The sequence below is a fragment of the Phocoena phocoena genome, chromosome 11 (genome assembly GCF_963924675.1).
Source record: "Phocoena phocoena chromosome 11, mPhoPho1.1, whole genome shotgun sequence".
NCBI lineage: Eukaryota > Metazoa > Chordata > Mammalia > Artiodactyla > Phocoenidae > Phocoena > Phocoena phocoena.
In genome coordinates, this window is record NC_089229.1 from 19678035 (window position 1) to 19693994 (window position 15960).

At 33.9% G+C, this 15960-nt stretch overlaps 1 protein-coding gene across 1 annotated transcript in view; it reads left to right on the forward strand.

Annotated features, from left to right (window-relative positions):
• The window catches only part of WASHC3 (WASH complex subunit 3), a 53379-nt gene that overhangs the window by 9652 nt on the left and 27767 nt on the right, over positions 1-15960 (forward strand). Inside the window, exons 3-5 of the mRNA XM_065887712.1 lie at positions 2327-2392; positions 4303-4410; positions 8356-8466. Of these exons, the coding sequence (XP_065743784.1) occupies positions 2327-2392; positions 4303-4410; positions 8356-8466 (285 nt within the window). The remainder of the gene's footprint in view (positions 1-2326; positions 2393-4302; positions 4411-8355; positions 8467-15960) is intronic.

Genomic DNA, 15960 nt, shown 5'->3' on the forward strand with positions numbered 1-15960 from the left:
AAAAATACACTACTATGTGTAAAATAGATAGCTAGTGAGAACCTGCTGTGTATCACAGGGACCTCAGCCTGGTGCTCTGTGATGACCTAGACGGGTGGGATGAGGGGGAAGGAGGGAATATATATATATACATATAGCTGAGTCACTTTATTGTACAGCAGAAACTAACAACATTGTAAAGAAATTATACTCCAATAAAAATTAATTAATTAATTAAAAAATAAAATTGGCATCATAGGGACTTCCCTGGAGGTCCAGTGGTTAAGACTTTGCCTTCCAATGCAGGGGTGCAGGTTCAATCCCTGGTCGGGGGGCTAAGATCCCTAATGCCTCACAGCAAAAAAACATAAAACAGAAGCAATATTGTAACAAGTTCAATAAAGACTTTAAAAAGTGGTTCACAGGGACTTCCCTGGTGGCGCAGTGGTTAAGAATCTGCCTGCCAATGCAGGGGAAACGGGTTTGAGCCCCGGTCCGGGAATATCCCACATGCCGCTGAGCAGCTAAGCCCGTGCGCCACAACTACCAAGGCTGCGCTCTAGAGCCCACAAGCCACAACCACTGAGCCTGCATGCTGCAACTACTGAAGCCCGCGTGCCTAGAGTCTGTGCTCCGTAACAAGAAAAGCCACCACAGTGAGAAGCCTAAGCACCGCAACGAAGAATAGCCCCCGCTCAGCAACAAAGACCCAACACAGCCAAAAATGAAATAAATAAATAAATTTATTTTTTAAAAAGTGGTCCACATCAAAAAAAATTGGCATCATAATAGTTTCTACTTCATAGACTTGCTGTGAGATTTCAAATGATACTTGCATATACAGTGTAGCATACTAAGGTAATGCTCAAATGTTTACAGTGATGATGATTGCTTAAAAGTGCATATTTATATAAATATATTAAAACAAAAATGAATTTTTATTTCATTTTTTCTTTTTCTGTGTTCACTTATTTTAATCAAAACAATGTATGCATTTTAAAATAAGTTAGAAATTATCATTCACTTTACAAATTAACTTGCTGTGGGATTTCTGCAGTTACTAAGCTTCTGCAGTGAATTAAATGACTGATTTGTCAAAATTTAATTTCCGTGATTTTCAGGAAAACGTATAATTTGCAGCGGAATTTATCCATATGATGTTTTATAAGCCTGTGTTTATATTTGTATCAAAGCCTTATGTAAACAAATCCTAGAAATCAGGGTTAAACTTAACTTCAGATGCCATTAAAACTAGATTCTAATGTTTTATTTTTAAATTATATCTTTGTAGATATCAAGAATGCTCATCTAAAAAATAAGTGTCTTGTGAAGAAGTACTAACTACTCTATGGTTGCTTTCAGTTTTCTCCCCCTCTAAATATGGGCAAAATGATCATTTCTTGGGGTGTTAAAATTCTGCTTATGAGTTAGTCAAGATCTTGATAATATCCCAGAAAGCAGTCAGAATGCTGCACATCTGCCAACTAGTAAACTGGCCAACTGCTTGTAGGCTGTGTCACTAATAATGTTTAGGATGAGGGAGTTCTAAATAAATGTTCTTATGGATCATATTTTATGATGTTACTTTTATTTGTGTGGGAGTATATATATGGCTAATTTAATTGTACAGAATAACTAGAGCATGGTAAGTTCTTGGTTCTGGTTTATCTTAGATTTTGATGGTAGGTTGATTCCTTTTGCTTTTTTAGTATTCTTTCTTATTTTTTTCTCTTTGTTTTAATTCTTTCCAACATTAACTACTCATCTTACAGTTTCATCCTTTTTTACTTTTCAAACTTGAAAAGTTTGTATTTGGGACTAATTGTATATATTTATGTGTTTAAGTAATTTATAAAGGCAGATACTGTTCCATTCTGTTTTGGGCTAATTTTTATTCTTGTGTTCTGTGAAGAATTTCTTCTTTCAACAACAACATAATTATTAGGCTTCTGTTAAGTGTCCAGTACTGTTCTGGCACTAGGGGTATAACAGTGAATAAAAATCTTTGTCCTCAGAGGAGTTTACATTCTGGTCCCAGTGATTGATTATGGCTCTGATAATGAGTTTGATAAGGCTGAAAATGTAACTTTTTCTTTTCTGTGAACACAGCTTTATAAAATAACCATGAAGCATGCTGATGAAGTTAATAGAATACTTGAGTTCCCATCCTTACTCATATAAATAAGAGAGTAGTATGTTAGAAAATCACAAATATTTAAACCATAGTTTTTATTATTTTCAAATCTGCCGTTGGTTATCCTTGTTAACGGTTTATTTTTAATCAGACTTTATTCTTTTTTTTTTTTCTTTGGACTTCATTCTTTTGTTTCTAATCTTTCTTTTCCAGAAACTGGCAGACCTTTCTCTTCGTATCCAGCAAATTGAAACAACTCTCAATATTTTAGATGCAAAGGTTTGTATTTCTGAATAATTTATAGGATAAACTTTGCTCTACATATACCAGCTTTCTCAGTCACACTTAACTTTAATTGCGTTTAGAGATGAATTCAATTTAGCTCCTGCATCCATGAAGTGGTGCAGTGTTTTCTTTTGTTTAATTTATTATAATTGCAAAGGAAATGATCTTCATTATGAACCACTAACCGAGTCTGTTTAAATGTACACATGGGTCAAGGTTTCTTTCATTATTTGAATCAAAAGCATAATGAGTAACGTGTTAACAAATTGAACTGTTACATAGTTTACTTCATTTGATGGAAAACTCACAATTATCTTAATAGTAATCATTGATAACACAGGAAAAATTATGTAAAACTTTACATGTCTCCAGAGCAAAATTTGGAGAAAATATCACCTATTTTCCATTTGTAAATATATTAAATGCTAAAGAATACCAATTTTGATGTCAGAAATTACAAAAGATAACTTTTTATCTTATAACAGCAAAAATAGAAGCGTTGTTTGATTTGAAGCTTGCAGGTTTTGTGTCCTTTTCTATATAAAATAATGGAGATACTAGTATATTTTTGTGACTTTGTCCTTTTTTTCTTTAACATCTTTATTGGAGTATAATTGCTTTACAATGGTGTGTTAGTTTCTGCTTTATAACAAAGTGAATCAGCTATACATATGTGACTTTGTCCTTTTATCCAAAAGTTTGATCTGAAAAAATACGTATTGAATGTTTATAAGGAAGTGAAATGACTAATATCTTTTAACATAAGGATCAGAATGTCTAGCTTGTACTTTCTGCATCTTCCTGTGGACTTCAGCCACTGTATTTCCCTCAGAACATTTCTTTAGATTGTAATTTAGGATACTTGGCCTTGAACATGTTCAAGATAGTCTCTTAGTAGCCATACCCACTTAAAACTATTTGGGCCATAGCCACTGTGCTAAATACTGTCATCAGTCAACAGTTCTCAATGAATATTGCTTCTTCAGGTCTTATTACCATTGGTTTTTCATTATTCTTTATAATGAATATGTGTATTATTTTAATGTTTGTGGAATTCTTAAGTTAGAGTTCAAGGTCACAAGTTAAGTTGCCATATGGACAGATTAACCTTAATTTTTTCCATGGCCATAGAGTTAATCCTCAAAGTTAGCCAAACATTTGACAAATGTATATCATTGATATCAGGATGAAATCAGAAAAGAGGGTTTGCATGGATCTTGCAAATCCAACCTGAAATGCTTAACCACTGACAACATGCTCATTTTTTGTGTATGAAAAATAATGCATTTTAGTAACATTCAGTGATGTTACTAAAGAAAAAAAAAGGAATAAGCTATATCATACATTAAAATGTGGCAAGAGTTTTCTCATTTCCCAGATTATTCAAACTTAAAATGTGCTACAAAGCACATTTTGAGGGGAGGGGTAACAAAATATGTTTAATAAAAATCTTTTTACAACTTTGTGAGCTAGGTTTTCTTATCCCCACTTTACAGGTAAGAAAATTGAGGCCTAGGACGATTTACACAAGGTCGCATATTTTGTGACTTAGACCTAGACAATCTGACTCCAAATCCCATGCTCTCATTCCTTACACTAGGATTCCTTAGATTTTAAAAATAATTCCTGAGAAAGAATGGTGATATGCTAAATTAGATTGGTGAGAAATTCTTCAAAAATATTTTATTTGTGAATGCCTTTCACTTTTAAGTAGTTTATGGCATGGAGAATTTCAACCAAAGGTGAGATTTTATAAACCTATTTCTATAGGCTTAAAAACTTAAGACAGCTATTTAAAACACACACACACACACACACACACACACACACACACTTACTTAGAAACTTAGTGTTTAAGAACCTAATATTATCCTCATATACCAACATTAATTTTCTTTTCTCAGTTGTCATCTATCCCAGGGCTAGATGATGTCACATTTGAAGTATCTCCTGTAAGTGTCACTAGGATCACAAATGAAACACATTCTGAAACCACTTCAGAGCAATCACAGGTAAGTATTTAAGTTCCGGGAAACATGAGCAGATATCTTGGTTGAACCAAATAGACCTAATCAGCAAGTTTGAAGAAAGAAGTTAAATAAAAATGTAATACTTTGAATAGTAATATTTTAAACCTTAAGATAGAAAATGAAGTTTGAAATGAAGTTATTAGCTTTTCGTTTGTTATTTTGAAGGGCTTCCTGAAGTTAATATTTTTCTTGCCTATAAAAAAAAGAAAACCTATACAGAACTAGGAAAAATTTTGAATATAATTGTTTTCTTCAAGTTCACTATGGAAGTTTTTTTCTTAGTTCTTATAAGAAATGTATCTTTTAAATGTTTTATTATAAAAACTTTCAAACATGAACAAAAATAGATAGTACAATGAATACCCAGATGCCCATTACCTGGATTCACCAGTTAAGATTTTGTTGCAAATGCTTCATCTTTTTTTGTCACTTACTGAAGTGAATTCCAGGCATCATGTTATTTCACCCCTGTATAATTCCTTGTGAAAAGTTCTGAAATTTTTTTGTGTAACCACAATGCCTTTATCACATACAATATAATTAACAATAATTCCCTGGTAATATCTAACTCCTTGTTGCCTGAAGTCTGCTCCATGGGCCAGCAGCCTCAGAATCACCTGAGGGCCTGTTAGAAATGTGGGATTTCAGGTTCTACCCCACACTTAAGGAATCAGAATCTGCATTTTTTTTTGTTTGTTTTTCTTTTTTTTTTTTTTTTTCCGTTGCGGAGCACAGGCTCCGGACGCGCAGGCTCAGCAGCCATGGTTCACGGGCCCAGCTGCTCCGCAGCATGTGGGATCTTCCCAGACCGGGGCACAAACCTGTGTCCCCTGCATCGGCAGGCGGACTCTCAACCACTGCGCCACCAGGGAAGCCCCAGAATCTGCATTTTAACAAGATTCCTGTGATTTGTAGACTTGAAATTTGAGAGATCCTGATCTAAGAAATACCAGTTGTCTTAAAAAGTGTGTTTTGGGAGTTGATTTGTTTAAATCAACATCCTAATAAGACCCATGCTTTGTGTTTGTTTCTTAATGTCTTAATGTTCATTTATGCTCTGTATAAATTTAAATTTTATATGACTTTTTATTTCAAGAAATAAAAATTCTTTATTGTTTAAGAACAGATAATCTCTAGTGTATCTCAGTGAGGTATTAAAATCCAAAATAAAATAATCACTAAAATGGTGGTCTAACAAGTAGTACCAAACAAGCAGACTTCCTATCTATATGGAATTCTGCATTTGTACCTGGAGGTACTTTTCACAGGATATTTTTTAGATCATGATGGTGTTGACCATGATGATAATAACTAAACATGGTAAAGGTTTTTACTGTGTGAGGTGTGCTAAGTGCTTTTTATAAATTAAGTCAATTCTCACAACAGCCCTATGTCTACAGATACGTCAAATGAGGTACACAGAGGTTAAGTAACTTGCTGAAGGTCAAACTGTAAGAGCTGGAGTTTTAACCCAGGCAATCTGGTGTCAAGAATCCTAGCTCTTATATGCTACATTGCCCTGTCTCCAGCACCTGTGTTGAACTTGTTAAACATATTGAGTACATGTGGTGCAAGGCCCTGTGGGATGAGCCATATATTTAGAGATATTATGTATTTGGGGATTGAATTAGATGACCATTTACTTAATAATTAGATATTAGAAAAGTTAACATCCACTTAATATAACAAATTCCATTATGATGGCCACTGGAATATATATAATATACAAGAGTAAATCCAGATGTTTAGAGGAGTTTAACTTCACAAGGTTTTTTCAGTTAAAGATGGACCATTCTTTCTCTAGAACAAGGCATGTGTAAAAAATATTAAATGTTTCCACCCTACCTAGTAATTACTCTTTGGAGGATACTAACTGTCATATGTTTCTATAAATTTCTAAAATGGTATCTAACTTTTAATATTAATTTTTCCAGGTGTTATTGTGCATGCCATCTATAATATGTATTTTAAAACTTAGGCAGCTGTGTTGGTCTTGCCTATTTAAGGTCTCAAAAAATTGATTATGAGTAATCACAACTGAATTATCTAAAATTCAGAATGACCTGATATTCTGGCAGTTTTATTTAAAAATAGTATATTAATTCATTTGGAGAATTTATGAAGTGTTGTTGGCTTCCTGAGTTTTAAAAATGTCCTAAAATTGTGTCTTGATTGGATTAATAAAATCAGCATGTTCAGCGTGTTCTTAATGTTGAAATCAACTTTTTAATTTCTTCTCCATTGTTTTTAGTTGGTATATTTTATGTAAAATATTTTGAAATGGACTGAAGTATTGCTTAACACAGAATTTCCATTGACATTACAGTCAACTCACTTATCAGATAAAGGATTATGGTGAACTTTTTTTTTAATCATCCATTCATTATAATCTCCAGTCTATTGATATATATGAGTCAAAGACCCAAGGTTTGCATGCTGATTTTTCTGCAACTTTAATTTCATGGTTCAGATCTTATCATTACAATAGAACATCCAATTGTGCAGATTGAGATTAATTTGAGAATAAAATGAAGGACAGTTGAGAAATATGAGAGAGGATTTGAGTCATTCAAATAGCAAAGGTGTAAGACCTGATATAATTAAACCTTGTTGAGGTCTTAGTTATTAGGCCAAAGTTAAAGGCTGAGTTTTAAAATCCATTGGTCTTATATGTAATTATCATTTGCTCCATTGTGCTACTCTATGAGTTTATTGTTCCTATTTTTTTAAAAGCATATTTGGGTCTTGTTTGAATTTTTTATTTAATTAAATGTTTTGGACAGTTTGTAATTATGTATTTTACAGATGAATGTGTACATATACATATATATACACACACACGTGCGTGCACACTTTTGTACACTTGACACTGTCATATAACAGGAGTAACCTAAAGAATTTTTGGATGTTTTATTTGCTTCAGCATTTAAAAGAGATTTAATTTATATTTGAATTATCTGAGGAAAAAACTTAACATATAATTCATATTCTAAAAACTGAATACTTAAAGTTTTTTTGATTTATTTACATTTCAGCATAGATAGGTAGACATAAAATTGATTTTATTCAGTTAAGGAACTTACTCTTAATGCTAACATACAGATAGTGAGTCAGAATTCACTAACTAGACTTACTCTAAATGTTTAGGTTGATAGAAAAATCAAGAACTGTATATAGACAGTCATAGCTTTGCACTAAAGTGAAGATAGGGTTCCAATATGGACAAGTTTCAGTTAACGTTGTACCACGCAAAGTTGAGAACTGCCTATATGATAAAAACATTTTTGTCCATAAAGACCATTCCCCAGTATTCTTCATTATAAGTAGTAGTTTTTATAATGTTAATAATTTCATCAGTAGCTGAAATATATAAAAACATAATTTTATCTGAGAAATGGGTTTCTCTTCCACAAGTTCTCCAGGCATTGCCTTTAAAGATGTTAGAATAGCCATATCCACTTAGAACAAGATTATTCAATGAATGAGGAATATAACTGTGTAGATGGTATAGATACCCAGAAAATCAATTTTCTGTCTGCTACAGTTGAACAATTGACAAATCAAATAGCTTTATTAGCTTTAATAAAAGTTTTATTAAAATAATAGGTCCATCAATAATTCATGTTTTTTATCAGCACTTGGGACAAGTAAAGCAGAATTCTAATTTTTTAATGCCATGAATGTATTTATATCTTTACGGAACAATATAGTGTTGATATTAAGTGTAACTTCCTCTGAAATCATATTTAAGTATTTGTAAATATTTGGAAACATATATCCCATAATTAAATTATTGGTAAATTTAGAAATATGATTTTTTTCTGATATTGATTGCTTTAGAATTATAAAAAGAAACATCCCTTTTAAGTAACACGACGGACCCCTTTTGTGAATTGTCTAAAGTTTTATACGCAATACTCTCTACAGCCGAACAGTTTACAAGACTCTGGACCACAGGAAAGTGAAGTAACACCAGAAAATATCTTAACTGTAGCCAAGGATCCAAGATATGCCAGATATCTCAAAATGGTTCAAGTGGTAAGCTAATTTGGTCTGTCTTCTCTGTCTAGCAGCCTCCTCTGAAATTCTTAACCCTGGAGGTTTCATTGTTATTTTTTCAATCTGAGAAAACTGCTAAACCGAGTGACCAAGTTTTCTACTCTCTTACTTCTTTTCTGTGTTTAATGAATGCCCTGATAAAGAGTAAGCAGAAGTCGAATCTTTCTAATTAAAACTGACCTCACACTTCAAATTAACATAGTTTAGTATAGATTTATGTAAATTTTTTGCTTTACGTAATCTTTGCAAATCTTGGATGTATCAGATAGAGGAATGAAAGTGGACTATTCACTTAGTAAATCGTATGGCTTTAGCTTAATTTCCTGTATGCTAATACAAATGGTTTTTTGTGTATTTTTATTCTGAATTTCACCTGTCAATAGTTTCGTTCATAGAAAAGAGCATAAGTCACTTGGCCATGTAAGGTAATGCTTTTAATATTATGACTTGAGAATGTGTATTTTTTCTAAGAAATCATTACATGGTGTGCAAAAAAGTACAACACAATATTTGCTCTCCTATAACAGCAGAAGTTCATTTCATTCCTGTAGAAAGTCCTATTACAGTAGTTGAAGGAACTAGCTGTCCGTTTTTCAGTTGATCAGAAAATTAATGCTTCTGTAAAATTCTGTTATCAGGCAAAAGAAGGACTGATATTAAAGAACAGTTTTGCTGTTCTTGGCATTATTTATCACCAAAATAATTTAAAAACTAAGACTGTCTGACAACCAGAAAGAATAGATTGGCTTATTTAGAAGCTACATTGGTGACAATGGGGAGAAGAAAGTACATTCACTTTCTCTAGCTGTCAGAAGTAGCTGTGTCACTTTCAAAATTCTTAACTGACAGTCAAAGCTCTGGGCTTTAGGCTTTGGGGAAAAAAACAGACTTTGGGTTGAAAATATAAATTTTTTAAACTAATAAAAATAAAATAGAGCTAGTTTGAGTGTGAATCATGATAAATGAATTTTTAAAACTAAAACCCAGGAAAGCTTAAGCTAAGCTTAAAATATGGACTGTTAAAAAATATGTCTTTGACACTTTCAAACAAAAGATGAAAAGTTTCAGAATAACTCTGAAAGGCTTTTTATTTAGTCTCTTCTTGCCTATATAAAAGGAAATGGGAAAATCTACTTGATATCTCTGACTGCCTTGAAATATTTGATAGAAGACCACATCTTAGGATAATTTTTATATTCTTAATACATTGCCTCTGACTTTACAAGAATTTGAAAAATCCTCATTTTTCTTTTCAGTATTAATCCACTGTCCTTTTATTCCACAAATATTAAACACTTACCCTAGGTACCATATTAGGTATTGTCTAGATTTATTTAGCCAACTAAGGTTCACAGACACCGCTTGACATTTTTATCTTTGTTATTAATTACTTAGACAAATTTCATTGCTTTTCAGAATTTCATATATAATATATATCATATGTTTGCATGTATATATGTAAATGATTCTTTACATATTTATTCTTCTAATCATGTAGCTTACCATCTCACTAGGAATAAAAGCCAAAGTCCTTCAGAGGCCCGTGAGATGCTATACAATTTAGTTCCCTAATTACCTTTCTAATCTCATATCTTCACTCACTCTGCTCCAGCTCTACTGTCCTCCTTGATGTTCCTTGAATAAATATATGGACAGTCGCGTGTCTCCGGGCCTTTGCATCAGTTCTCTCTGCCTGAAACACTTTTCCCAAATATCTTTATGGTTTGCTCCCTCTCTTCCTTCAAATATTTGCAGAAATATTACCTTCTTTCTAGTCCCATTCCTTTTATTCCTTCCCTACTATATTTTTCTTCATATAACCATCTAATTATATGCAAAACACTACATATTTTACGTACATTGTTTGTGTCTCTACTGCTCCTAGAATATACACCTTTTTGTTTACTGCCCTATTCCCAGTTCCTAGAACCATACCTGGCACATAGTATTTACCTATGAATGAAAATGACGGTATTTTTCTCTATACTGTTTTAACTTTTGATAGGTTTTGGTGATAGATTTCTTTTTTACACTAGCTCAGTGGTTTTTAGAGTAAAAAAGTTGTTCAAGATATAGGTTTCTAGTTCCCACCCTACTAAATGAGAATCTTTGCAGTTGGGACTCAGAGCTAGAGCATACGTGCTTTGAGAAATGCTCTCTGATTAAGAACTGTTTAAAAATATTTTACACTGTTTTTTGTGTTTTTTTTAAATAAATTTATTTATTTAATTTACTTTTGGCTGCGTTGGGTCTCCGTTGCTGTGCGCAGATTTTCTCTAGTTGTGGCGAGCAGGGGCTACTCTTCATTGCGGTGTGCGGGCTTCTCATTACAGTGGCTTCCCTTGTTGCGGAGCACAGGCTCTAGGCATGTGGGCTTCGGTAGTTGTGGCACGTGAGCTCAATAGTTGTGGCTCACGGGCTCTAGAGTGCAGGCTCAGTAGTTGTGGTGCACGGACTTAGTTGCTCCGTGGCATGTGAGATGTTCCCAGACCAGGGCTCGAACCCATGTCCCCTGCATTGGCAAGCAGATTCTTAACCACTGCACCACCAGGAAAGCCCTTTTACACTGTTTTATAACACCAAATAATTTTTATCTCAAAACATTTAAAAAGTTGTTAGTTTTATTTCTTATATTTTAAACTATCTAATTCTATAGCAGTATCTGGCACTTAGCTTTCACCCATCCTTTTTGCTTGGTGTCACCATAAGCAGGGGTTTAATTTTTTCTGCCTCAGACTTTTTTGTTTTTAGCCCAGTTTCCTTGATTTTAGTTCTTTGCCTCTCTTCTACCTTTGGTACGGGTGTTTCTAATTCCTGAACATTTCCAGTGTTCTGGAAGTGCTGCTTCTTTGTGGTATCCTTCTCTTCAGGCACATGGACTTGGCCTTCCTTTGCTATGCTAAGTCATCATTCTTTTATCTGCTTTTAATTTCCATGTATTGTGGTTCGTGTATGCCTCTTAGTCATTAAAATTGGAGTTCGTGTTATTTCTTTTTGCCTTATTGTTTGGGGGTAATAATTTTCAAGAAGAAAGCAGGGACCAACATCTTTGCTTTGAAATTATAAGTTCATCCAAGTTAAATTTAATTTTATTGTTTTTAGTTCATCGTGCCAACCTGTATTCCAGAATCTTATTACCCAACTTTTGTTTCCTACTGCTCCCTGTCCTACATTTCATTCTTCAAACAAAACCACAAAACTTTCTCAATATAAGCTCCATGCTTTCCCACCTCTGAATCTAGATCCCCCTTCTCTTGACCACTACATGTCCAAATTCTACTCATCTGACATGTTCCTGTGAACACTTTCACTAAATTATCCCAGATTCTGAACCCACCAACACATAAAGCCAGAAGTGATATCTCCCTTCATCTATCTGTCCAACCACTTTATCTGTATTTTTTCTCACTTCATATCTTGTTCTTTGATAATTTTAAAATATTTTTATCTACTTGTGTTGAAAAGGAAATGAGTGGAAGAACTATATCTTGATCGATCTTTGTATTCACTTTAACACCTTACCTAAAAAGGTGCTCAATCAATATTTGTTTTTTTATTGGTGGTTTTTTGTTTGTTTGTTTGTTTTTTGGTTGTTTGAGGGTTTTTTGGCCGAGCTGTACGGCATGCAGGGATCTTACTTCCCTGACCAGGGATCAAACCGGTGCCCACTGCACTAGACTGCCAGGGAAGTCCCAATATTTGTTGAATGTACTATTTTATCCTGCATATTATAACTCTCTTTCTCAACTTTGCGTCCTCCAGAAATGTACAAATGTGCTCCTATTTCTTCAAGTTACCGATTTAAAATATTTTGTAGAACCAAACCAAGAATAGACCAAGTAGAGGTCTCCCTCAAGGTTGATGTGAACCTACCAATCTTTATTCTTTCGATGATAGTTATTAAGCCATCTATAAATCCACTGTTTGTCCTGTTTCCTAAGGATATCATGAGTGACTGTCAAAATATCCAACCAGAGATGTAGCAACATGTTTGACAATGCCCAGGATTGTCTTTCATTGGCATAGTCACTACTAGACTTCCTATCACTTCTGCATCATCATTCAGTTCTGGCTTTTTTTTTTAATTTAAGTATGAAATCGTTAAATCAGTTCCCCTCGTTGCTTCCTCTATTTGTTGGAGGATGAAATTTTCAACAGGGTAACTTAGGAATTTATCAGATGCTCTGATTTGAACAAAATTAAGCTGCCAGTACAGGTAAAGAGCTAATGTCTCCACCCATCATTGTGGTATCTTATCCCTGTGCTTGTTTGCAACATGTTTTAGGAAAACTTGACCTAAATCCTCCATCTGTTCAGGTGGCCAAATAGTATGTTCCTTCTGTTAGTACAACTATTGCCTTCTTTTAACCTCATTTAGGGATTCCTTTATCCCTTGTTCAAGAATTTCCATATACATGTGTATGTATTGGTTTAAAGGTATCTTCTGCCTTCCATTATAAAACATTGTAAGATACTCCTTTCAAATGCCAGTTCCCATTCATGGATTCCTAAGTGTTAATCCCTGAGATTTACTTATGTTGAAATTTCAGGTTTGCTATATACGAATAGACACACACACACTTTTTTGTAAGCTATTGGATTTTTTTTTCTATTTGTTTATATCTCTTCTTTTAATCAGTACCTGATAGTTCTTTTACTCTGCTTTTCTCCCCTATGGTGTTATTATTGTTCATAGTCTTACAGTTTTAATTGAGGAATGTTTTTATCCTTTGATTTCAGTTTAAAGCCCCTTGATCATACCTATGGGTCTTGCTAAGCATAAAATTTTGGTTCTTCTGAACTACTTAACACTTTTCCAGGAGTGTAATCATTCTAGTGTCATACGTCATCACCTAAAATATTGATTCAGCAGCATCTGCATGGCTAGTTGTGTTTCCTGTATCTGTATTTTTACAAAACTATAATTTTAAAGAGCAAAGTACGATACTACCCTGCTTCAGAAAATGCCTCACAGAAGTAGAGTCATTAGAGACCCACTGCAATCTGTATTATTGAATCTTCCAATTTCCGTCATTGACATGGGAAGAATCTAGATAGTTTTGTATCTCTATACTCCAGGATAGTAAAATGCCTTCCTTTTTTTGTGTGTTAGTCTTCTATGCTGTTTATTCTTCCAAGGTGATTCAGTTCCTTGAGAGTGACTGAGAACAAACAGGGTTCAGAGGGATATAGGTAGAAAGAAAAACAAATTTGATGTAAGAGCCTAACCCCAGCTAATTCTAGAGGGTAGCTTTATTAGAAATTGCCTTATCAATACTAGAACGTGTTTCACTTACCCAGAAAGATTGTAGATTTTCATTAAAATGCCCAATTTTTCTTAACCTTAGAGGGTGACTAAGGTTTCTCTTGCTTACCCACCACTAAAAATTTAGTTTTAGTTATTAACGTGGAGAAAGACCGTATCAGCATAATTCATCAAATGAGTTCTGTTTTGTCTATTGGTATGATCTCAAGTAGTTTATGACCCACCATACCATTACTATGGATGCATGTTATCAAAGCTGAATTTTAGAAGCCTACATTCTGGAATTTAGGGAATTGTTTGTATCAATAAAAGGAAAGATAGCATGGTCTCCAGAAAACCTGTCTTTCTGAAAAAATCACTATATACCAACAATATAAAAATCTACTCCTAAGATCCCCCAAATAACCATTCTGTACCCAAAAGGGAATTAACAGTGCCACAAATTCTCTCCGCTACTAAGGACAGTGATAGGATTTCTTTCATTTTTAATTGCCTTCATATTTTTGTCATTTAAAAATATGAGTTGCTGCTCCATAAGCAGAGTCTTTCTTATACCTGTAATTCCACATATGCTTAGTTTCTCATCTTTTTCCAAAATATAATATTCTTCCACTCAGCATCTTAATACTTACTAAGTCCTCAACCCTCTTGTAATCTTTTCTCTTCCTTCCTTCCTGAATTGTTATTTAGAACTATGTCATTCTCTCTCATAAGACAGTGAGTGTGTTTCTCAAGCACTTTCAGCTTCTCCACTTGTATAAAAGTTTGAATTTGCTGACTACCCATGTAGTGATCACTCACTTCAGATAGGAAGACATAGAAAGTCCTGTAACTTACAAACCCTGATGTTTTAAAAAAAAAAAAAAAACTCGGGCTTTCTGGGTATCAGGATGAACTACAGTCTTTTTTGGCTTTCTTTGTAAGATGCCCTGAAAACTTCCTCTTCCTGGGTCCTAGATATCTCCTGGAATGTATTGCTTTTATATTTGCTTTTCCTCACTTGTCACATACCTGTAAATCTACTTTAGAGACTAGGTAATTAAAACTGCTTAATATAAACTCCTTTAAACAGAAGCCAACAAAATCTTTCAAATGTCACAAGTACCAATGCACAGAGAAATAAGCTGTGCCCTTCTTTTTGGTCTCTGTACCTTTTTCTGTCACCCCTGGATTACTACCTTCTGTGAGGTACAAAATGTGAGGTACAAAATGATTACAGTTCCAGGAAGTAGTTACCTATGAGACAATTTGAATGCCTCAGGGTACACACCAAGATCTTTACTTCATACTTCTGGGATGCAACATGCTATATAGTTTCTTAGCTTTGTCATGCAATCCTGTGTGACCATATTCAGACCATATTGGCTCTTAAGGTCTCAGTCCCCTCAAACATAAAATGATATCTAAAGTTTTTTACATTTATGATCCATTAATTGATCTCCAAATTTGGATCTCATTATTAATGAATGTTCCTGGAACACCTGCTGGCATTTAACTGGTTTTTTTTTTTTTTTCCTTTTAAAGCAAGTTTTACAGAAGATTTTTCAGTGAGTAATAATGTTGTGTTCCAAATATGGCAGGTAATTGATTCTGATTTAATGTTTGTTGTCATAATAGTGCAGCACAAGTCTTTACTAAATTATATATTGCATTTATAACTTAACTGGAATTGTGTGCGTGGATCACTTTTCCAACAATTCTCCCCTTTTTACTGGCAGAGCTTGGTGAATCCTTTGCCAGTAATAAATTGTGCATTGGGAAAATTCGACTTCCACATTAAGAAGCTAATGACTTGTATTTTTTGAAACCATATTTGCCAAAACAGTCTCTTTGGACACTTAGTTTTTTTTAAAAGCTCTATTTTCTTTGGCTGGCTTAAAATGTGAATTGAATAATCTTGGTTCTGGTGGTTCTGATGCATCTGTTGCCAGCAATGGATGTTGGCCTGGGGAAATGTGAGTTCCATTACCTAAGGAAAGAATCTTCAACTGATTATTAAAGATGTTCATCAAGAAATTACATACCTTGGACCTGGGGAAACTAATCAAGTATGAAGTAGAGTACTCTTTAGATAAGGTACAGTTTTTTAAGAGTAATTAAAGGCTTTAAAACCTTGTTTGGGACATGACCCACATGTGACTTCCCATGGTCTAGAGAGTTCCAGGGTAGGTTCCTCATCAGTGATTGGCAGTATAGTCAAAAGGAGG